General features: G+C 35.4%; 1 protein-coding gene across 2 annotated transcripts; it reads right to left on the bottom strand.

The window, feature by feature from the left end:
- LOC143234816 (uncharacterized) lies at nucleotides 1–26424 on the bottom strand. Of its 2 annotated transcripts, XM_076472459.1 has the most exons (7): nucleotides 26280–26424; nucleotides 23917–24098; nucleotides 19812–20552; nucleotides 4994–5106; nucleotides 3395–3549; nucleotides 3028–3206; nucleotides 1–300 (listed from the first exon to the last, which is right to left on the bottom strand). In XM_076472459.1, exons 1-7 carry the CDS (start codon nucleotides 26390–26392, stop codon nucleotides 125–127), a joined length of 1659 nt encoding a protein of 552 aa, XP_076328574.1. In that variant the 5' UTR covers nucleotides 26393–26424; the 3' UTR covers nucleotides 1–124. The 2 variants fall into 2 exon arrangements, with proteins under 2 accessions (XP_076328574.1, XP_076328575.1); XM_076472460.1 differs by lacking the exon at nucleotides 3028–3206.

Raw genomic sequence — 26424 nt, 5'->3', positions numbered from 1 at the left:
TTAAAATGTATATGATTTATTTCAAATCTATTGTGATGCATGACAACTTATATACAGTTTGTTTTAATATACATATCTCCAACAGTTTGTTCTAATTTACATATCTCCAACAGTTTGTTTTAATTTACATATCTCCAACACTCCATTTGTATGCTTCTTCATCAAAAGCTTTCTTGCTTGCCAGTTTCTCAAAACATCGCTTCTCAAAACCGTTGGATCGATCCACTCCGTCCCATCGATACCCTGGCATGATTCCAAATCGATTTGGTGGTGGGGCAGGACCTTGGTAAAGTGGTCGACCTAATGGTTAATATTTCAATATGTAAAGTGGTCGTCCTAATGGTTAATATTTCAATATGTAATTTTATCATATATGTATCAACAATATTGATCTTAATTATAATACCTATTTTATACAACTTATAATATTATCTAAATATGAAGTGTAAAAAAATTATTACTAAACCTACTCAAGTAACTCGCAAACAAAATGTAAGTACAGCACAACCAAACATAAAACACTACACACAGAAGAAACAAACAGAATGTGAGTATAGCACAACCAAACATAAAACACTACACACAGAAGAAACAAACAGAATGTGAGTATAGCACAACCAAACATAAAACACTACACACAGAAGAAACAAACAGAATGTGAGTATAGCACAACCAAACATAAAACACTACACACAGAGGAAACAAATAGAATGTGAGTATAGCACAACCAAACATAAAACACTACACACAGAGGAAACAAATAGAATGTGAGTATAGCACAACCAAACATAAAACACTACACACAGAGGAAACAAATAGAATGTGAGTATAGCACAACCAAACATAAAACACTACACACAGAAGAAACAAACACAATGTGCATATAGCACAACCAAACATAAAACACTACACACAGAGGAAACAAACAGAATGTGAGTATAGCACAACCAAACATAAAACACTACACACAGATGAAACAAACAGAATGTGAGTACAGCACAACCAAACATAAAACACTACACACAGAAGAAACAAACAGAATGTGAGTATAGCACAACCAAACATAAAACACTACACACAGAAGAAACAAACACAATGTGCATATAATACAACCAAACATAAAACACTACACACAGAGGAAACAAACAGAATGTGCATATAGCACAACCAAACATAAAACACTACACACAGGGTAAACAAACAGAATGTGAGTATAGCACAACCAAACATAAAACACTACACACAGGGTAAACAAACAGAATGTGAGTATAGCACAACCAAACATAAAACACTACACACAGAGGAAACAAACAAAATGTGAGTATAGCACAACCAAACATAAAACACTACACACAGAGGAAACAAACAGAATGTGAGTACAGCACAACCAAACATAAAACACTACACACAGAGGAAACAAACAGAATGTGAGTACAGCACAACCAAACATAAAACACTACACACAGAGGAAACAAACACAATGTGCATATAGCACAACCAAACATAAAACACTACACACAGAGGAAACAAATAGAATGTGAGTATAGCACAACCAAACATAAAACACTACACACAGAGGAAACAAATAGAATGTGAGTATAGCACAACCAAACATAAAACACTACACACAGAAGAAACAAACACAATGTGCATATAGCACAACCAAACATAAAACACTACACACAGAGGAAACAAACAGAATGTGAGTATAGCACAACCAAACATAAAACACTACACACAGAGGAAACAAACAGAATGTGAGTATAACACAACCAAACATAAAACACTACACACAGATGAAACAAACAGAATGTGAGTACAGCACAACCAAACATAAAACACTACACACAGAAGAAACAAACAGAATGTGAGTATAGCACAACCAAACATAAAACACTACACACAGAAGAAACAAACACAATGTGCATATAACACAACCAAACATAAAACACTACACACAGAGGAAACAAACAGAATGTGCATATAGCACAACCAAACATAAAACACTACACACAGAGGAAACAAACAGAATGTGCATATAGCACAACCAAACATAAAACACTACACACAGGGTAAACAAACAGAATGTGAGTATAGCACAACCAAACATAAAACACTACACACAGAGGAAACAAACAAAATGTGAGTATAGCACAACCAAACATAAAACACTACACACAGAGGAAACAAACAGAATGTGAGTACAGCACAACCAAACATAAAACACTACACACAGAGGAAACAAACAGAATGTGAGTACAGCACAACCAAACATAAAACACTACACACAGAGGAAACAAACAGAATGTGAGTACAGCACAACCAAACATAAAACACTACACACAGAGGAAACAAACACAATGTGCATATAGCACAACCAAACATAAAACACTACACACAGAGGAAACAAACAGAATGTAAGTATAACACAACCAAACATATGGCCTTTGAGCTCATAGCTTCATAATTTTGACCAGTTATATTACAGTTTTGGACTCAGTTTTTGACTGATATATGTGAATATGTACATGGTCTCACACATTAAGTTACCCTGATCTTGTCTGTCTCACACATTATGTTACCCTGATCCTGTCTATATTGAACACATTAAGTTACCCTGATCCTGTCTATATTGAACACATTAAGTTACCCTGATCCTGTCTATATTGAACACATTAAGTTACCCTGATCCTGTCTACATTGAACACAATAAGTTACCCTGATCCTGTCTACATTGAACACAATAAGTTACCCTGATCCTGTCTACATTGAACACATTACGTTAGCCTGATCCTGTCTACATTGAACACATTACGTTACCCTGATCCTGTCTACATTGAACACATTAAGTTACCCTCATCCTGTCTACATTGAACACATTAAGTTACCCTCATCCTGTCTATATTGAACACATTAAGTTACCCTGATCATGTCTATATTGAACACATTAAGTTACCCTGATCATGTCTATATTGAACACATTACGTTACCCTGATCATGTCTATATTTAACCACAGTAACACTGACTTTTTCCCTTTTCCTTGCTTTTCTTCTTTCTCATAAAAGCCAGCATTGGATCTCCTTCCCGCTCCTGTTCCTTAAGCCCCTTTTCCAAATCAGGATCGTCAACATATCTGGCCAGGGGCTTAGACATTTCATACAAGTCTTGTTCGAGACGAGCACAGTGTTGCTCCTTCTGTTTTATTCTAAAGTACAATAAAATGTAAAGGAACTACAGGTTACAGTGACAGTATAAAGTACTTCAATTATATTACATCAGTTATGTATCCTATCAAAGATATTTCATCAGTAAAGTGTCCTATCAAAGATATTACATCAGTCCAACTAACATTAACATGTAGTAACATTAACCGAGACACTGAGTCCAACTCACCCCTTTCCCCATTCCATATATTTTTCTTCAAGTTCTGATTTCTTTTGCTCCTCCTGACGCTGTTTCCTCCTTTCTTCCTTTAAATCTCGTTTTTTGCCAGTAGCGCGATCTCGGAAAACAGTTTCTGCCCCTTTACCCGACATTTTATCTCCTACCTGTTTAGAATAAACAATATTATTTTCTCTGTCTACCAAAGTTTCATTTGAGCAAAGGCAAAACATCTGACAACACTAACTGTAAGTAGGTAATGACAAAATGGTTAACTTTATTAAACTTCTCATGTTTACACTCAAGTCTTCAAGTCATTGCATCAACCACGTGACACTAAAAACTCCAGTGCTGTGTCACAGATAAGCCAGGAATCCCTGAACATTAGTTATCTTTCACACAGAATAGCTCAACCAAAAAGTTAATTTTCAGTGAAGAATTTTAGTCATGTATTTACCTAACAACTACTTATATTTGGTTAAATTACAATATTTCATATATGTATGTCTGTTGTAGGTGAAACAAAGTTTCAAGTAAGATACACACTGTATAATAAAGAGAAATCAGAGTACCTAATTCTTACCGATATAAACTGGAACATATGAAGAAGGAACAAACAGTAATTTCATGTAACACTACTATTAAACTAACATGTTTGTAATGGTTACACAACCAAGTTTGTAAACTTTACTGAAGAAAGCAATCAACAGTTGCTAAAACATGTCAGGTCCTTCACACCGAAACCAGTATTTATCTTCTATAAAACTGTTTTTGTGCCTAACCTGAAATGTGTTATAACCATATTGTTTAACTTCTTATGTGATGATTCAAACAGCAAGATCATTTTGTTAAAGCATAAAGGAAGCTTTCAGGTAAAGTTTAATATGAATTAAATTGGAAATAGATTAATAACACTATGTAACACAAATTTTGTTTCTGAATAGTATGTGTTACTTCTTAATTGCTTATGTTGTAAAAGTACAGAAAATGGCCATTATTCCCTTCAAACTTTGTTTTCTGATCTGGATAATGTAATTTAGAAATTAACCTATTTTCTATGTAAAAACAGGCAAATGTGCACATTTTCATTTACATAAGGTTTGAATAAAACAACATATGAATCAAGATTTACATGTATTTATACTAAAGTTATACAGAAATGTTTAGAAGTGAGTAGTTTTTCAAGATTTTCGACTGTGATGTAAATCACTTTCACATATCAGCCCCCAAATATAGTCTCCCATCATGTTTTTGTTATATGCTCCCATGTTACAAAACCAAAGTTTGAAGAGAAAAAATAGGTCTTTTCCATTTACTTTAGGCATAAGCAATTGGAAAATAACACTTTCTGCCCAGGAACAAGAAAAAGTAAAAATTTGTTACGTGTTATTACACCTTGTGAGCTCAATTAATAGAATAATTATTATTTAAAAAGATTTTAAAACCTCGTTAAGATATTAAATTTAAACACTTGTGTTTGGGTCACATATGTTCATTTTCTATTTTAATGGATAATCCGTTTCTTCAATAAAATATAACAACATACATGCTAGGGTTAAAGATTTTTATCCATGTCTCCTTATTAAAGGTAAAACATGATTAACTAATTACCATTTTCATCATTTCATCTTCATGTCTTTTGAATTCTCTGATCTCATCTTTCAGAGAAGTTGCATCTTGTAAACCAGCCTTCAAACCCATAAGTGTTACACTTCTTTCCTTTACTGGAAACAGAATAAATCGTTACTTTTAATAAGAAAATGTTTTCTGTTAAACAAGAGAGCCACCTTGAACAAAGCAGGTGTAAAAACCCACAGTAAACAATGATGTAAAAACAAGAAGTTTGGGTATTGACATGTATAAATGAGAGAAGTGGTGTCATTATGTACTAATAACTATTTTACAAAAAATAATTCATGTTAACATTTTCCAATCATTCTACGTCTTGGTCAAGTTCTTATATGAAAACAAGAATTAATTTTGATTAACTGTGTGTTAAACTTCTTTATACAAAATTAGTAGTTTTCCCATCTTAAGTTAAACACTATATATTCATACTTTACACTAAGTTTTTACTGTAGAATATTAATGTTTTAAGTTAATGATATTTTGTACCTTGAAATCTAGCTATGTTGAGTCATTTTAAAAACAATACAAAATATGCATAGCTTACACAGACCAAATATAAGGCTTATCAACATAACCCAACACAATCAATAAACAATGAAAATCTTATTGCCATAACAAGGCTTACTGACTACTTGAAATTTAATTCTGGAAGATAAATGCCACACCCACCTGTCACATCTTCTGTTTCACAAATTACCAATGGTTCTCCCACATTTAATACTGTATTATAACCAATAGAAAGACAACTTTAAGTTAACAAATGACATATTACCTTATCTTCTGTAAAGAGAATGTCTATTTTCACCATCAGTTTGGAAATGTTTCTATCACATGAACAACCTCAGGTGAACTTGTTTAGAATCTTATCACACAGAAAGCAGGAACAACTGTGCAATTTATAGAACATTGTTTGTTTTGAGCAAGTTATTATTTTGTGTTCTTTGGTGTTGTATGTAATTAATTAAAAATTGATTTAAGGTAGCATTCAAAAGCAGACTTAAGTTTTCTTCAATAACAGATTTGACATCAAAACAAATTGGACTCAAACAACGTCAGTACTTTATTTCTAACTTTTTATGCATATTCTTTATCTAAACATAAAAAATGTGCAACAATTAGAAACAGGAAAGATCAGACTAGTTAAGATAATGGGAAATAATAATTATAACAACATTGTTCACAAAGTTTGTACACCATGTAATTCAATACAGTAATATTACTAACTAGCGTAGCCTTATGTTTACAGAGTGACAATAAAGTGTTTTACATTTGTGAACAACAAAGGTTTTATCAATTATAATTCTCCTATACTGAAGATGTATTTATAACTGGTACTTAACTCTGTTCACAGTGCTGTGTTCTATATGCAAATGTTTTCTTTAGACACCTCAAACTTTATACTTTATATTTCAACGTGGCTCGTGATCATTATGCATCATCTCTTAACCAACAGTAGCACAGCATGATGTGTGCAACCCCCTCTTCCACTGAATCTTTACTTTGGAAGAAGATGTGAGCACTCTAGAAGAGGAGAGAAAGGGTGGGAAATAAAAACCTAGTAGTAATACATTTTCACACAAGATTAGATAGAATCCTACATCAAGGAGGAGAAGAGACCAGTGCAAGTGAATAAAAGAGGGATACCCATGATGATGAGAGAGAAATATATGAATATCAGAAGAGGAGAACTATACCACTTCTGAGCCAGTTATACTACAAGTGTGTGAATTGTGTAAGACAGAAACTGAGAGGTGTAGAGTGCGGCAAGACAGTACTAGATAAAGTCAACTACACCCAAAATCTTCTTATGGGATACCAACATCCAAACAAGAATTGGATGAGGATCGTATCATTTTCATTTCAAACCTTAGGATCAGAGATTAAGATCCACACTGATCTCTGCATAGTGTATTGGGCAAGGAATATAGACAATTTGAACTTGTGTAAGGACCTATGGTGATTGGTTCACTCTAATCCAAATCTATTCACAGTTTACCAAAGTCCACACAAGAGTGGGATGAGATCTCCCAATCAAAGGAGCAAACTGCAATTGTGACAGTTCATATCTGGTGTTATTGTAAATGGTATCAAGAGGCTACATCATCCAGCAAAGTGATGACTTATCTTCAGTGTCTGTGTAAATGGAATGAGGAAATCATGTTAACCCTTAATGTGATGGCTAAACTCAAGTGGTTGTGCAGATGCTGTCTCACAGTTACATAATCCAGTATGGTGACATTTCTACTCCACTGGAGACCACATGACTCAGTAAGGCAATAGTTCAACTCTACTGTTTATGTAAATGGTATTAGGAACCCATGCCTTCCAGGTAGTAGACTGCTCAACTCCAGTTGATATGTAAATGTTTTTTATTAGATTGCCACTTTCAAACAGCAACTTCATGGCTCAATTCTTCTGGAGGTCACATCTAATCTACACCAAAAGACCACCACTATCTACCCTCAACTGAATGGTGCTAGCCCTCTTTCTTTGTGGAACTCATTAAGGAGAGTGCCTCCAGGGTCAATTATACCAGCAACTTGGAAATGGAAGGTAATAAGAAAAGTGACAACATGGAAGAATATCATCACTTGAGACAGTGCAATGAGTAGTCACAAAATATTATTTGGAAAACAGACCAAACTGAGTTAGTTATTCAAGACATGATAGGAATGGGAAACAATTCCCTTCTGCTTTACCTATCAAGTCCATGGGTGATATGGTTTAAAGACAAGTATGTTAATGAAGCAAAATATTGTGAGAATGTTTACCATAAAATTATCTTGTAGAATACCCCAACTCAATGGTGAACATGTAAAGCCATGGAACAAGTCAACATGACCAAGGCAGGCATCACTCACCACAGAGCAGGGTCCATGTGATGAAAAGAAGATAAAGGCCCCTGGAAAAAAAAAGGAATAAAATGTATTGGTTAAAGTCACACCAAAGTCTGGAGAATAGACACAGAAGATAGACAAAACCTCGCATGAAGGAAAGCATGAGATGGTAAAGATAGTGAGAGATAAATGTATTGGGAGTGGTTCACATGCTGGACTGTAGAATCTCTTCCATCAGACAACGAAGAGTGAAGTAAAAGTGAGATGTTGGAATAAATGGGAGGATATAACAGTAGGTCAGATGAACCAAAAGGCAGACCCAGTTAGTAACAGTAGAAAGTGACAGATCACAAAGGATACAGATGGAATATAGAAGTAAGGGAAATAAAAAAGGATGAAAACTCTGCAGAGCTTCCAAGGTCTTATGGAGAAAATAACAATCAAAATTAAGTAGAAAACAGGTACAGTAACAAAGGGTACTTGAAACATTAATGGTAGACAAAAATCAACTGTTAGCATAGGCTAAAACAAAGAAATATGTTTTAAGGAACAAATGAAACAAGAAATTTGAGAAAAGTGTTTCAAACTGAGAGGAAGGGCATATTTAATGTCCCACTCTGAAAGGGCAGGACCCCTGAGAGGTCAATGTATCCAGAAGAAATGTATGAGCACGGTAAAAACAGGAGAAATAAAATCCTTGTGATATCAGGAAAAATGGAAGATATGGGATAAAGGGCCACCCAATATATGGAAAGTGAGGAGATCCACTGTCAAAGAGCCAGGTGAGAAATTCTGTCACACAAGCAACAGATGGCTTGTCAGCAGGAAACCCCCTGTTAACAGAACAGTGGAATGCCTTCCAATTGTAGTGATGTAGTTGCATGGAAGATGGTTGTATGGTACTAGCTAAGAAGTGAAACATTTGCAGCATTTCTGGGCATTTCAAATGCTTCAAGTATTGAGCACATGCATGCAGTAAAGAGAAGTGTGATATATGTTTACAAAAGCATAAAAAATAATTATATAACAACAATTGACTAAGAAGATAGATGTTGTGAAACATTCCTGTTTATGCTAACTACAAATTACATTATCAAGGTTAGGTGTGAATGTTACAATGAATGTTTACATTATCTTGCAAAAAGTTACCAAGAAAGAAAATAAGTAGGAACTTCGATGTGGTATCCATTTCAAAATTGTGTATATGGAAAACAAGTAAAAAGGCTGCTGATTTGCTGATTTTATATGCAACCAATGAACATGTGATTTTTGATTCTGGTTTTGAGAACTGTGAAATTATGAAGGAAAAACAACCAATTAAATGTCAGATTGTAGCTGTGTACATTATTTAGAAAATCATAAGAATACCAGAAAGAGTTTGTATAAGAAACTCATGTTTGAATCTTGAAAGTTAATTGTCATCCAGTTGAAAACTGAGTTGTTGGGAGTCAAAAATGCAACTGACAAGTCAAGAAATTTGTTATCAAACCATTGCTAGCAGTCTCCAATTCCAACAGAAGAATCATGACTACCCTTATGAATTTACCCAATGTTTCTCACCTAAACTCTCCAAGTAACTTATGCCATCTTTTCTAGCATAGAATAACATGGTTAAAATACAATGGAGTAATTAGAGTGTAATGATTTAGTAATATTATAAAAAGCATATTTAAAGAACATCTGTCAGTTGTACTGAGTTTTGCTAGTTTATTGAAAGTTATTCTCCGAACTGATTGTAACAGAGAATATTCTGAGTCATATTCAAAGTATTTTATTGTATGAATATTAGTCTCAGAAGGTAAATTCTCTATTTAAAGAACATCTGTCAGTTGTACTGAGTTTTGCTAGTTTATTGAAAGTTATTCTCCGAACTGATTGTAACAGAGAATATTCTGAAAGTTATATTCAAAGTATTTTATTGTATGAATATTAGTCTCAGAAGGTAAATTCTCTATTTAAGAACATCTGTCAGTTGTACTGAGTTTTGCTAGTTTATTGAAAGTTATTCTCCGAACTGATTGTAACAGAGAATATTCTGAAAGTCATATTCAAAGTATTTTATTGTATGAATATTAGTCTCAGAAGGTAAATTCTCTATTTAAAGAACATCTGTCAGTTGTACTGAGTTTTGCTAGTTTATTGAAAGTTATTCTCCAAACTGATTGTAACAGAGAATATTCTGAAAGTCATATTCAAAGTATTTTATTGTATGAATATTAGTCTCAGAAGGTAAATTCTCTATTTTAACTGCAAAATTCCTCACTTTAGTGCTTGTACACTTCACTTGCCATTTCATTTCTCAATTTAATAAAAATAATTTGTGACTGGTAGTAATATTTGGTACTGTAATGGATAGCCCACCCAGTCTGTCTGTCACAACTAGCACAGTTTTTGAGGATTATGAAGTAACTGATGATGGGTTGGTTAGGAAAATTGATTGATTGATTGATTTAGTGTTTTACGTCACAAAGCAGCGAGGCTATCTGCGACAAACATTCGGTAAAAATGTAAAAATAAAGTAAATGTAGCAAAAGACATAAAAGGAAATGAAAGTAAAACAAAAAAAGTATAAAACCAATGTTGACACCTAGTCTACAACGTTAAGAGAGAAAGTAGAGTCAACAAAGTTGTAAAATATTTACTCTACCAAAATGGTAATGATCATAACCCTCCAGGAAGACTAACAGGTAAGTTCAAGAACCACCGTCAGTCACCTGAAGTTGGTCTTTCCAGTCCTGGTTCTGGGTTATGAGCCAATATGGCCAGTACTAAAAGGTAAAGTAGTAAAAGTGTGAAATGATATGCAGCAAAAGTGTAATAACAACTCACCAGGATGACTAACGAGTAGTTCAAACAGTAGCATTAGTCACCTGAAGTTGGCCTTTCCAGTCCTGGTGTCGAGTTATTTAATGTTCTGGCCATTGTCCAATGTCAAATTGAATGAGAGAGATTAAAACTGTAAAAAAGGAACCACAATTCAAAAGGTGTAATGAATAAATATGCAACACTTAAATGAGATTAAAACGATTAATGGCCAAGAGATTAAAACGATTAATGGCCATTAAAAATTTAAAAACATTATCAAGGTGAACAGAGTCACCATCACCAATAACACTGTCCAATGTTACAGATTGACCCTGGGAAAAAATATGTTTAAAATATTGCCGTCGTTGAGAATTGTAACGATGGCAAGAAAGTAAAACATGACTGATAGTGATTTGAGTGTTACACAAACTACACATTGGTGCATCAGTTCTAGATAAAAGAAAATGATGAGTTAAAAAACTGTGACCAATGCGTAGCCTAGTGAGAACAACTTCCTCCTTCCGAACTTTACGGAAGCTAGATGGCCAAAGTCAAATATAGAGTTTGATTTGAAAAAGCTTGTTGTTGCATTGCTCACTCCAAGTGGACTGCCAGTTGTCACGGAGCCGAGCCTTGAAGACAAGACCATAGTCCATGTACGGAATAGGCACGGGGGTGATGGTGCTGGAGCAGACAGATTTAGCTGCCATGTCTGCAAGCTCGTTCCCACAAATACCAACATAGCCTGGTATCCAGAAAAACTGGATTGAAGTAGATGTTGATGAGAAATGGGCCAGTCGGTTTTGAATATCAGCGAGAACAGGGTGTGAGCCAACGTGAAGTGATTCCAGGGCCAGTATAGAACTAAGCGAATCAGTATAAATAGTGCAGTTGGAGTACTGCTCAGCTGCAATATGATCCAGGGCAAGAGATATGGCATACAGTTCAGCAGTGAACACAGAAGCTGTAGAGGGGATTCTGCACACAACTACTGAACCACAGCAAACCATAGCAGAGCCCACTGAATTACCTGATTTGGAACCATCTGTTTCAATGGAAACTGAATGATTGTTCGAAAGATGTTCATTAAATAAAAGACAGTACTTCCAATTTGGAGTATCTGCCTTTTTTAGGTGACTGAAAGAAAGGTCACATTTGGGGCTGTAATAAGCCATGGTGGGATGGGCTGACCTGTGGAATCTGCAATGTTATCCAAGGACAGACCCAATTCATCCAATTGCGCCTGGATGCGAAGGCCAAACGGAGCAATGACAGATCGTCTGTTCTGAAAAAGGACTGCCCACCGAGGAAAGAAAACACATTCCCAGGTGGGATGCTTTGGTAAGGAATGAAGTTTCGAACTATATTGTAAAGATAGTTGCAAACGGCGAAGGTGTAGAGAAGGTTCATGAGATTCAATGTATATACTTTGAACTGGAGAGGTACGGAAAGCCCCAGTGCAGAGTCGAAGTCCTTGGTGATGAATGGGGTCCAGCATCTTTAAGGCCGAGGGTCTGGCAGAGCCATAGACCATTGATCCATAGTCGAGTTTCGATCGAATAAGAGCACGATATACCTTTAACATTGAACATCAATCTGCCCCCCAACTGGTAGAAGAGAGGACACGGAGGATGTTCAGTGCTCTTGTGCATTTAACCCGAAGCTGCTTTAAGTGTGGTATAAAGCTCAGTTTACGATCAAAGATAAGCCCCAAGAACTTGGTCTCCGGGACCACTGGCAGCAAAACTTCACCGATATGAAGTTCAGGATCAGGGTGAATACCCCAATGATGGCAAAAGTGCAAGCACACGGTTTTAGAGAGAGAGAAATTAAAGCCATTCGCCAGAGTCCATTTCAATACACGATTGAGGGCAGTTTGTAGTTGCCGCTCATTATATCTCATGTTTGACGACTGATATGAGATGTGAAAGTCGTCGACATACAGCCCATTCGCAACAGTGAGAGGGAGTTGTTCAGTGATGGCATTTATCTTTATACTGAAAAGTGTGACACTCAATACACAACCTTGAAGGACACCAAGTTCCTGTACAAAAGAACGGGAAAGTGTCGACCCACACACGAACTTGGAATCTCCTGTCCATTAAAATATTTTAATAAACATGGGTAGATGGCCACGTAACCCATATGTATGGAGGTCTCGCAAAACGCCATACCTCCATGTTGTGTCGTAAGCCTTCTCTATGTCAAAGAATATTGATACAAGATGTTGGCGTTTGAGAAAGGCTTCTGTGATAGATGTTTAAAGACGAATTAGGTGGTCTGTGGTGGGGTGCTGTCGTCGGAACCCACATTGGGTGGGGGAGAGGAGGTTGTTTGATTTGAGGAACCAAACAAGACGAGCATTAACCATCCTTTCTAAGGTCTTACAGAGACAGCTTGTCAAAGCAATTGGATGGTAGTTTGAAGGAATCTTGGGATCTTTCCCTGGCTTAGAGAAAGGTAAAATAATAGCCTGGTGCCAGGCATCAGGAAAAACATTCTCCAGCCAGATCCAGTTAAAGACAATCAGAAGGACATCAAGAGAAGCAGGAGATAGATGGTGCAGCATGTCATAATGAATATCATCAGGTCCAACAGATGTACTGGCAGACCGATAAAGGGCCATTTTCAGTTCCACCAGGGTAAAGGGACAATTATAGTCAAAGAAACAGTCAGTTCGAAAGGAAAGAGGTAATCGCTCTGTCCGAGTCTTGATGGCCAAGAAGGTGAAGGAACAAGCAGAAGTGCTAGATACCCGGCAAAAGCTTTCACCTAGAGTATCAGCGATGCTCCGGACATCAGTCACCTCCTGACCATCAGAGAGTAAGATTGAGAGGGGGACAGAATTGTAGTGCCCATTAACCTTTCGAATCCCGTCCCATATGATATTGGAACTGGCGGTAGAAGATATGCTAGTTGTGAACTTAATCCAAGATTCCTTCTGGCTTTGACGTCTTACCCACCAAGCATATGCACGGGCCCGTTGGAAAGCAACACGGTGTGAAAGTGTGGGATATCTACAAAAAGTATCCCAGGCTCGTTTTTTGAGCCTTCCGTGCTAAGTGGTAAGCAGGATTCCACCACGGACGAGGATATCGTGGAAAACGTGTTGAGGTTTTAGGAATTCACTGAGCAGCTGCTTGTATAATACAGCCAGTTACCGCTGCTACACAGTCGTCTATTGATGGCTGATTTACGATGGCAGGATCAAGTTCTGCAAGAGCAGTGAAAGTGGACCAGTCTGCCTGATCTAGCTTCCACCTGGGCACGCGGGTAGGGTGGCATCAACCACGGCCAGTCTCTCTCAAAAGGATCGGAAAATGATCACTGCCTAGTGGATTACTGTCAACCTTCCATGAAAAATGGGAGAATAATGAAGGGGAGCAAACCGAGAGATCAATAGCAGTAAAGGACTGACTAGGTGCATGAAAGTAAGTGGAAGAACCAGTATTGAAAAGAGAAAGATTGTGATCAGAGAGCATACGCTCTACAGATCGACCCCTCCCATCAATAACAGCACTTCCCCAGAGGGGATGATGTCCATTAAAATCCCCAGGATTAGAAATGGAGACGGCAACTCTTCAACAAGAGCATCAAGGTCCGATTGATCATATGTCTCTCCAGGGTACAGGTACAGAGAACAAACAGTGATGGTATTACCCAAGGAAACACGGATGGCTATGGCCTCCAAGGGAGTGTTGAGTGACAAAGACAGGGTGGGCACATGCTGATCAACCAACAGTGCCACCCCTCCATGTACTTGACCATCAAACAACCTGTCATTTCTGTACAGAGAAAACTGCCAAATAGAGACTGTCTCAGCAGGTTTGAGAAATGTTTCTAGTAAAGATAGACAAACAGGATGATAGGAAGCAATCAGTGTTTTGATATCATTCAGATTAGAACGTAAACCTCGACAGTTCCATTGTATCAAGGTGGCCATTTTTAAGAACGGGTAGGTAAAGTGGCTGGAGAACCCTTCTGTTTATGACCACGTCTTTTTTCTTTACTGTCTTTAGTCGGAGGAGGTCTATCAACCTCCATGGATCCTGCCCTGGGTCGAGTGGGCAGGTTTTTGTTATTGGAAGGGGAGTCCAGTGACTGAGGATGCGAACGAATAATTGTTTTGCCTCTTGGGGTGGGAGAGAAAGATGTATCAGAAGAAATGCCTGTATTTGAAACTGAAGGACGTCGATCTTGAGGTTTGTTGGAAGGTATGGGAGGAACAGAGATGGGTGTGGAAGTTGATTCATTAACCTTTTTAACCACGAAGGTCAAAAGGCTTTTCATTTGTTTTGAAAACGATTCTCTTGGAGGCACAGAGAGATCTGTCTGCACTCCCACTGTAGTTGTGGAATGAAGTGCAGCAGCATATGTCCGAGATGGAGTGATGGGCAGCAATTTCCGAGCCTCAGGATAACTAATGTTATGTATCGTTTTCAAACGCTGCACCTCTTTTTCCTCCAACCATTTTGGGCAAGAACGAAAGTAAGAGGGGTGAGAACCATTGCAGTTGACGCAATGTGGGTCCATGTCACATTCATAGGCATCGTGGTCCTTGCCCCCACAACGAGCACATGTCAGGGAACCACGACATGATGTCTTTGAGTGGCCAAATCTCTGACATTGGAAACATCGAAGAGGGTTTGGAATGTATGGCCGACCTCTGCAGATGAGATAACCTGCCTTGATGGTGGCAGGTGCACGTGGTGAAGTCAATGTTAAAACGAGGGTATTTGTTGGCAGTGTAACTCCATCTTTGCGAGTGGAGATGCGCCTCACTGCAGAAACTCCTTGAGTGGAGAGACCAGCAAGAATCTCTGACTCGGGAACGTTCTTCAAATCCCTCTCAACAATAACTCCTCGTGAAGAATTCAAAGTAACATGAGGTGTAACCTCAATAGGTATATCCCCAATTGCCTTTGAATTCAAGAGGAGTTCACTGTGTTGGGATGTGGATGTTTCAACCAATATGTCACCAGATCGAAGCTTCTTTACTGACTTTGGAGAGCCAGCAAGTCCCTCTAGTCCCTTCTGAATAAAAAAGGGGGACATTTGCCCTAAAGGTTTTTCCGAAAGTGAATGTAATATAAGAAAATGAGGTACGTGTGATAATGATGTTGAAGATTGCTGTTCAGAGTCTTCAAGATGTGGTCGCTTACCCATTGACTGTTTTTTCACAATTTTATTTAAATTTTTTGGAGGATCCATAGGAAAAAGGAAGAATTTTGGTACCCACTGACCCCACCCACCATGGAGTCCTACAAAGGGATGCACTGCAAAGTCATGCAAGGACAATGCAGCAATGCAAGGGTTTCGTGAGCACTATACCCAAACACCAGCATCAGGCACAATGTCCACAACACCCGTTGAGAACTTTCAACACTGGTACTTGGTTGACTCTAGCCCAAGTGGACCAGCCGATTGACCCAAGGGGGGCCACCCAAAGGCAGCCTGCCTACAGGAATTCGAGGCCAAAGTGGTGTGTTAGGGTTAGACCCCTCAACCACCAGGATCCTCTCCTCCCCTTCACGGGTCGCCACGCACGGCAAACACGTGGGTGGATGTTTAGATCCCAGAGAAGGTAACCAGACAGAAAAGAACCTTCCCTGGGAGGTCCCCTCACCACGTACAGGAATCCACATCGAGGGGTGGTTAGGAAAAAGAAAGAAGCTAGAAGTATAAATGTTGGACTAAAGTACTATAAGCAGTAGTTAAATAAGTGAACATGGCTACTGCTGGTACTATAGATGAGGGTGTTGCATGCCCTAGAGTTGACAGAAAGGCCAATATTTATGTTGAAGCTGCGGCAGATCAATCCTCACAATTAAGTTCACGTGGCACTAGGCACTTAAAGGGTGCAATACCGCTGTTTCATGTTAAGTTTAATGAGGATACCGAGGGTTTTATAGATGCTTTATAAGAAGCTGCCAGAATATCCAGTTGGACTGATGTCCAAAACACCAATATCTTGAAATTATGAACCACAGGAGAAACAAAAGGTTTTCTTAGATCTTACAATGAGCTGCATGATAACAGAATAAGGCAGAATAAGATTGAAAATAGAACTTCAAAACAGGAAAATAATAATTCAGATGACCCTTCACTCATGGCTAATATAAGCAACAGAGCATCCCAAAAGGAGTATTTAAAATAAAGAGTACCTGCAAGAAGTCAATTTATTGTTGAAGCTAAGGGTGGATGAGTAATTATATGTTAATAGATGCAGCAGCAGGTTATATAGGGAAACATTAGCCATGGTAGGAGAACATAATATTAGGAACACTAAGACACAGGCACAACAAAGTAAGATAGATCAGGACTCTATATCAGGAAATGAGGAAACAACCCAAGTAAGGTTTGATAACATTGTTAGAGGAGTACAGGGAGATATTTATAGTAAGTAACAGAAATAGTCAGACAAATAAAGTTAAACAATGTGTAAAAGAGACCAAACAAGGAGTAATAGAGGGCAGCAGTAGTCTGTGTGCATCCCAAATTGTGTTAGTTACTAAGGATGGAAAATTAAGATTCTATGTGGATTTTAGGAAAGTGAATGGAGTAACAGTCAACATTTATCCATTACTTAATATTCAAAAGACATTAGGTAGGTTAGGTTATAGTGAGTACTTTTCATCTATACATTTACAAAGTGGACATTGGCAGGTAGAAATAGAAGAGGAAGATAAGGCAAAAAACACTTTTGTATAACCATTAGGTAAATATCAGTTTAATATAATTCTATTTTGGTTTACACAATGCTCCTTCAACATTCTAGTGATTAATGGATGTTGTCAGGGTTGCAAGGTTCAGAATGCTTTTGCTACTTAGATGATGTTATAGAGTTCACTGCACTATATTTCATTCACAGAACAGTAATGTTTAGCAATAGTGCATGGAATTAAAACTTTTCATTATTATGAGTGTGGTAGGAAGTTTACTGTAATTACAGATAATGCACCATTAAAATGGTTAATGATGTTAAAAGACCTCTCCACTCTGTTAGTCAGATGGTCATTATTATTGGAAGATTATGACACAATACACAGATCAGGTAAAAAACATTCGAAAGTAGATACTCTGAATACGATACACAGACCAGGCAAAAAACATTCTAAAGTAGATACTCTGAACACGATACACAGATCAGGCGAAAAACATTCTAAAGTAGATACTCTGAACACGATACACAGAATGGGCAAAAAAAATTCTAAAGTAGATACTCTGAACACGATACACAGATCAGGCGAAAAACATTCTAAAGTAGATACTCTGAACACGATACACAGATCAGGCGAAAAACATTCTAAAGTAGATACTCTGAACACGATACACAGATCAGGCGAAAAACATTCTAAAGTAGATACTCTGAACACGATACACAGATCAGGTGAAAAACATTCTAAAGTAGATACTCTGAACACGATACACAGATCAGGTAAAAAACATTCTAAAGTAGATACTCTGAACACGATACACAGATCAGGTAAAAAACATTCTAAAGTAGATACTCTGAACACGATACACAGATCAGGTAAAAAACATTCTAAAGTAGATACTCTGAACACGATACACAGATCAGGTAAAAAACATTCTAAAGTAGATACTCTGAATCACGATACACAGATCAGGTAAAAACATTCTAAAGTAGATACTCTGAACACGATACACAGATCAGGTAAAAAACATTCTAAAGTAGATACTCTGAATACGATACACAGATCAAGTAAAAAACATTCTAAAGTAGATACTCTGAACACGATACACAGATCAGGTAAAAAACATTCTAAAGTAGATACTCTGAATACGATACACAGATCAGGTAAAAAACATTCTAAAGTAGATACTCTGAATACGATACACAGATCAGGTAAAAAACATTCTAAAGTAGATACTCTGAATACGATACACAGATCAGGTAAAAAACATTCTAAAGTAGATACTCTGAATACGATACACAGATCAGGTAAAAAACATTCTAAAGTAGATACTCTGAATACGATACACAGATCAGGTAAAAAACATTCTAAAGTAGATACTCTGAATACGATACACAGATTAGATAAAAAACATTCTAAAGTAGATGCTCCAAGTACAATACACAGATTAGATAAAAACATTCTAAAGTAGATGCTCTGAATAGAACTGGAACAGATCACAGAAACTGAAGAAAACAGTCTACTAGCAAAATAAGAGATGTAAAAATAGTAAATGAGGATGAGCTAGAAGTAATTTGAGATTTAGATCACATGATTAGTGAAAAAAAGAAAGATGAGTTAATAAATAACTTTGGAAACAAAGTATTACAGGAAGAAGATACAGAGTGTGTGTTAGACTCAAATACCTTATGTAAAAGAACTGATAATGACACGTCATTACAGATAGTTATACAACACAGTTTAAAATTATGTCAACATATTATGACACACACCCCATTTGCAGCACGTATGGTGTTTGAAATAACAAAGTAGAATATATAAAAAAAATTATTTTTGTTAAATATGTGAATACTTTGAATATTATTGCAATTAATGCATTGAATGTCAAAGATGAAAGGCACTTTAAAGAACACTCACTTAGAATGAATGTCAAGTTTAACCATGCTTTTTCAATTAATAGCTATGGGTATCTTAGGTCCATTGCCCACATCATATATAGAAATAACATACTGAGTTTTGTTAGTTTATTCACAGTTATCCTTCAAAATTATAGTAAAAGTATTTTATTGTGTGAACCTTATTCTCAGATCAGATTCTTTACTTTAACTGTAAACTTCCTCAAGTTAGTGCTTCTGTGCTCCATTCACCACTGAATTCATCAATTTAATATAAATTTGTGATTTGTAGTAACTGTTAAAACTCACCTGGCCTATCCATCACACAAGGAGGCAACTCAACATGTGAAACCAGATTATCTCACCAAGAACTGGATAAAAAGCCAGGTGTGAAGACACCGGGCATAGAAATCGGAATGTAGAAAGTGGGATTGGGGTTGACAAAGAAAATGGGAGAGTGACAGGTGGTGATCAGGGAAGAAGTGATAGCCTTGAAAGCAGAGGTTGAGACTAAGTAAAAAGAGTTATACTGAGACTATAAGTCATAAACAAGCTACATCATTTTTTTTTCTTTTTCGTTTATAGTTGACAATGACCAACATACCTCCATTCTTCAAACTGACATCCTCGGCCTTCCTGGAACCTTCTTTACTTGAATGTTTAGAAACTTTTGGAGACACTAATGGGCTCTTGGTATCACGTCTTTCTTTAAGTCTTGGTGGAGAATGGTCACCAACAGAACCATGTCTTGGTTTTGTCTTGGACTGAGAACCTTCACTACTTGATTCATTTCTCTGTTTCTCAAAATTTTCCTCATTAATATAACTGGCTTTTTTGTTTCTTCTACTAATATTGTTCTCACTCTCTGAAATCTGTCTTTTTTTGTTTTCTGTCATTTCTCGTACCCGAGATAATGACTGGTCACTGTCAGAGTCATGTCTTCTTTTTGTCTGTGTACCCGATCTTGGTAATGACTGGTCACTGTCAGAGTCATGTCTTCTTTTCGTCTGTGTACCTGATCTTGGTAATGACTGGTCACTGTCAGAGTCATGTCTTCTTTTCGTCTGTGTACCCGATCTTGGTAACGACTGGTCACTGTCAGAGTCATGTCTTCTTTTAGTCTGTGTACCCGATCTTAGTAACGACTGGTCACTGTCAGAGTCATGTCTTCTTACAGTCTGTGCACCTGTTAGTCGTGACGATGGTTTATCAACATCTAAGCTATTTCTGTTGGACAGACTAATGCTTCTAACTTTAGATAGAGATGAGTGTTCAGATCTGACAGTTTCTTTTTGGTAACTGGTGGTAGATTTTATTTCCAAACTTTCTGATGGCTGAAAGATATCTGAAATATTAACATTTTTGGATTTACTAGTGTTTGGTAGTCCACTCTTGCCAGTCAAATCTGATGTTTGACCTCTCTCAACAAACTCAGATTCTGTAAAAAAAAATTTGAGGAGTTCCAATGACTCAAAAATTAACACTTCAATAAAAACCTCAGGGCATTCATCTACAAAAGATAATATCAAGCTTGCTGTAAACAAAATTATTTTCAGTCATGAGTTAATTACCACGAAGGTAAAATGTATTAAATTCAATATAAATATACCTTCATGGTTCATGGAATAGGACAGAAAACACTAGGTACCTTGTAAGAGAATGCTAAAAACTGTAAACATACATTTCAGGATACATTTGAGATGATTTACATACAATACACAAACTACGTGATTGACAAAAGTATTTATATTCTCGCATATACATCACCTACACTCAGACTCACACTGAAGTCATCACACCACATGCACATCTTGTGTACAATTATTTTTATTAACACATCTGATGTTTTGTGTACAACAGTTTTACACGTTACTGAAAACCTGCCATGTTTTGTAGAGATATATGCAATAATTTCAGAGCTACAGTCTGCATTCCTTCTCCTACATGGAGTTGATCCAACTGACCAACCTTGTGAGCATTTGGTTAACTCTTACACAATGAGAGAGACAACTTATTCAACTCACTTGCTATTTTTAACACACCATACATCCATTAAAGTCAAGGTAAGGATGCAAGTTAACATTCCCATTGTGGTTGGATGGAATCCATCCAGCTCATAACCACAAAGGTAATTATACTATGATTTTTCATGACTTATGCACAGGATTTACAAAATTTTGCAGGTTAATGGTAAACATTACGAGACTTTCATACACCAAATATCAGGTTTTTAATTAACTATTAACAACTTGTAATTAATTAAAGAATTTTTTATAATGTTTTCTTTCAGAATGTTGACTGTCCAACATGCAGAATAATTTCCAAATTTCACATTTGAAATCTTTTAAGCCTTTAGGTAATTATCATATGTTAAGACAAACTTCAAACTTTATCTGTCTGTTATTTTCACTATTGAATCAGAACCTCTGTACATGTATAGTTGATCTGACTGGTCTTGTAACAACTATAAACTATTATAAAATAAATGATTTTTTTCATTTCAGAATGACAACAAATTATAACATTAAAACAAATATTTAACCTTAAACCTTATAACATTATACATGTATTTGATGCTAACCTGCCAGTCATGCTAATGTTACAAAAATTACAATAATGTGACAGAGTGCACTCATATTACTGTGCCCAAAAATATAAAATTGGCCTTCAGGCTTTACAGAGTGACCCATCTTGACTGTTGTAGAGGACTAGTAATTGTATTTTATAGAATACATTCACATTTCAGTTATAATATGTGTATACATTATTACCATTTACAAACAAGTTTCTAAATGTATTTTTCTTAAAATAAAAACAGTAAATAAATATCAAAGAATTATATCTTCCAGTTATAACAACCTTTGTACTCATTTGCTGTTTGCCATATGTTTAAAATTTCACAAAAGGAGGATGTACAATACATTTCTTTAAGGTTTTATATATACATTAAAAATTACCAATTTTATGAATACCACAGAACTCTACAGTACTTTATCAAGCTTAATATCTATGGTGTATATGAATCTAAAATAATTTGAAATTAAAAGCAGACTAAAGACTCAACCTACCATTTTATGTCTTGTTCTGAAAGAACGAAATGATTACATGATACTTGAAAATGGCAGACAGCCACTAGGGGAACATTCTGAGCATTAAAACAATTACATATCATAGACAGAAGTCAGTGTATTTGAGGGAGCATTTCCAAAAATGAAAAGAGGTGAGTGGGTCAACCGTGTTTGACATCAGTACATGAATCATATATCAGCAAAGTGGGTCAACTGTGTTTGACATCAGTACATGAATCATATCTCAGCAAAGTGGGTCAACTGTGTTTGACATCAGTACATGAATCATACTTCAGCAAAGTGGGTCAACTGTGTTTGACATCAGTACGTGAATCATATCTCAGTAAAGTGGGTCAACTGTGTTTGACATCAGTACATGTCAGTATTTAGCAACATAAATATAATTTAAGACTAATGAGTGCTCCATTCAACATACCATATGATTCCTAAAAAATCAGTCATTAGATGAGTATTTTTTTATATTTACATTGAAATTAAGAAAATAACTAACACACAATACTAAAAATCGAATTATAATCTACAATTTGATACCAAATTTATAACCATAAATTCATAAAACTGTCAATTAATTAAATAGTGAATGCATGTCAACATTTGAGATAGCATGGTCTTCGACCTGTGACCCTAGGAAGACCCATCTTGATAGGGTTAATAAGTATACTATGCCTTCATTTGAAAGGATGTTTCAAATGCCAATAAATTATTTCTGAAAACAGCATTTCCATCAGTAAAGTAATTAATATGTCTTGTTGATGTTGGAAATTTCTAAAAGCTACAAACTAGATATTCAAATTAATACATCACTACTATTTAACACGATAACTTCTCTTCATGCATACACACACACACACACACACACACACACAAAAGAAAAATCCAACTAAAACTGTCAGTTGGGCTAATAAAACTGCTTAAAAATAGGAGATGATGAGCCACTCTTACAAGTTGAAACTTTATTTTAATACCAGCCGTCTTGAGATACATTGTTACTTCAAAATGGGTTTCTTGTCATCACGAGTTGGCTACTAGTGAAGTTACAAAGTTCTACATGCAACGTACATCTCAAAGTAACAAAATTTAATATTCTATATAGCTAATGTAATGAGGGACATTATTCTACAAACAATGTGTGGACAAAGCAATAGTTTAAAAATATAGACTATTTCATAAACATTAACACTAGCTACGTCTAAGCAACTTTAAAATATTTTGACCTTTTAAATACTTTTAGGAAAACTAAGAAAGAAAAAAATTGGTACAGCAAAATTAACACGATTTTTTGATTGTCAGAAAGTGCAGGCAGTTTCAGCCAGTGCAAACCTATTTACTAACACTAATTATAGAAACAATTACAGTGCAATATACTGATATTAGAAATAAATTCTTAAGACTTTACTAGGTGGAAAATCTTTTTATCACAAATTAATTGATGATAATGTGAACTCAACAAAAGATTCTTTACTAATGAAATAAGATCTCAGACTCTTTTAGGATTTCTTTAAAATCTTGTATGGATATAATGATGATAACTGGTCCTTCCTATAACGTTATCATGATATGATGAAAACTTTGAATAAAACATTTTATCCAAATTCATCTTATTAAAATATATTAATATACCTCCTGTGGATCCAACAGTTTTCCATTGAGAATTTTTTAAAAATTCTTTCCTCTTGAGACTTTCAGATCTGTCATCAATGACCTCAGCCACTAAAGGTGCATCTTCTTTATCATCTTCGCCCGATTCGTTATTCTTTGAAATAAGACTTTTTAGGTCAATGTCATCATCAAAAACACGGGTCCTAAACAACAACAACAACAAAATTGTGAAATTATGAAGACATATAGAAATTAAAAGATGAATAAACCTCACTGAACACCCAATCAGTTTTCAATTAAACAAAAGGTATTGAGAGTAAATTTTATTACTATAATATATTATATTAAATATTAAACAATACAGTACATTTTTTATTCTCTCCTTGTTAAAGGATTTAAAACTTAGTATCACAGAAGTTTTAATGTAATTAAAGTTGGATGATTTATAAAATTTTTAACACCAAGCATTTACTTACTTTAAATTTTATATGTGGAAGTGTAATTTAACTTTAGGAATGGAAAGATTCTTATTTTTACAGTTCATGCAGGTAAATTTCTACTTAGTGTGTTGAAATTTCAAATAGTCAAAATATTAGTTATTTATTTAATAGTTCAATACACACAAGTTATATATTTATAAAATTAAATAAGATCACATGATGAAAAGAAAAAATTCATAACACAAGTCATATCCCATACTTTTTCAACACAACAAAGATCAAAGTAGGACTTTGACATAGAGATAGATCTTACCTGGCAGAATATACTGTATAGATTTCTAAAGTAAATTATGTTTCACACTATTATATATTAAGATATCACAGTGTGAATAACAATACTCAGTTATACTCACCAAGTATATTTTTAAGATGGTATTGTTTTATACATTTTGAATTAATGACTTTGAAAATGTAATATTAAGGTGTAATTTAAACTAACATATTCTTTAAAACTTCTGAAGTCAAACAATAATTTATAAGCCTTAGAAAAGTTTTATTGATGGTGTAACACAGTACGTTCCAAAATAATATTGATTCACTTGATAACAAGAAACCCAATTGAAGTAAAAATATATCTCAAGATATACTGGAAAAACAAGCAGAAAAATGGAAACCATATTTAAAGAACACAAAAACTCACCTTCACACATTTTTTAACACTGGAAATCAAATAAACATAACCATAGAAAACACCCAGATACAAAGTAAGGAAACAAATGCAAAATCAAAAACGCCCTACTTATACAGCAACTAAAACCAAAACTAAGCCAAAATAAAGAAACACCTTTATACCTATACTAATTAATAACCTAGCATCCAACTGCAACACCACCTATAATCCCATACCCTTTTACACACTTATCCCTAAGACGTGCTCAGCAACAGTCAGTTGCAAACTCTCTTTGTTAACCTGAAGATGGCCTATAAAGGTTGAAACATTGTTCTGTACTTTATTTTAATATCAGTGTTAAGACATCTTGAGAAACAAAATACTAGTTTGTTTTCTTCAGTTGTACAACCACTAGTACTGCTACTGGTATGAGACATTAAACATTTAAAGTTAAACCTTGAAAATTTGAAGTTCATAAGGTCATAACATAAGTTAATTACTATTAATAATACCAATAGTAGTACTTCTACTAGTGTGTAACATACATGCAACATATATAACTTATATATGATTATTATATGTTTGGATGGTCATGTTCTAACAGATATTCATATTTTAAAATATTGCTCAACTACTTATATTCAAATTTACAGCACTGCAAATAAGCCTCAATTGCAATGGTAAACTAAAAAATCTTATTATGAATTATAATAGATTTTGGAAACTACTGCACCAATCTTCACCAATCATAACTGGATAACATTTTTATAACTTGGCCTATTTAATAGCTGATCAATAAATAATTGGAAATTTCCATAAAAATGATATGCTTCACATTTAACTAATACGAATTACCAAAAAAAGGTTAAAGTTCAAATACAAAACAATCAAAAACAAATTTATAAAAAATTATTAGGTTTTCTTTAGTGAAAATCTAACGAGTGTTGCAACAAAGAAGTAAGGCACTTTATTGATAACAGTCTACAAAGAAATACTTCAACTAAATCTACATTGTTGTAGAACTGTCAAACAACTGCAGGAAAGGCCATAAGTTCAGTTGCCTTCCAGAGGAACTAGCAGTTACACCTACCCGGGTGACGGAAAATTTTTGACAGCATTACTAATAGTAATAATACCGCTGTACTCTGTTACAATTGTAGGCCTAACCGCAGACAGCTCTCTCTAAATTAAATGCGGTGGATCTTCGTCAATTTATTAATAGTCCCACGGAACATTTACCCTTAGCCAGTCTCTACTAGAATATTAGAATGTACCTTGGAATCTTTGATGTAACTTCGGTTTTCTTCTTTTTCTTTTTTTTCTTCTTATCAGATCCAATATTCAAATATTTTTTAAGATATTCCTTCTGACTAATTTGTGCTGCCATCTTAAATTAAAGAAAGCACTCTCGCGGTTAGG

This window comes from Tachypleus tridentatus, chromosome 12 (genome assembly GCF_004210375.1).
Source record: "Tachypleus tridentatus isolate NWPU-2018 chromosome 12, ASM421037v1, whole genome shotgun sequence".
NCBI classification, from domain to species: domain Eukaryota; kingdom Metazoa; phylum Arthropoda; class Merostomata; order Xiphosura; family Limulidae; genus Tachypleus; species Tachypleus tridentatus.
Note: the sequence above shows the minus strand (reverse complement) of the source record. Positions and strands in the feature narration are given on the sequence as shown.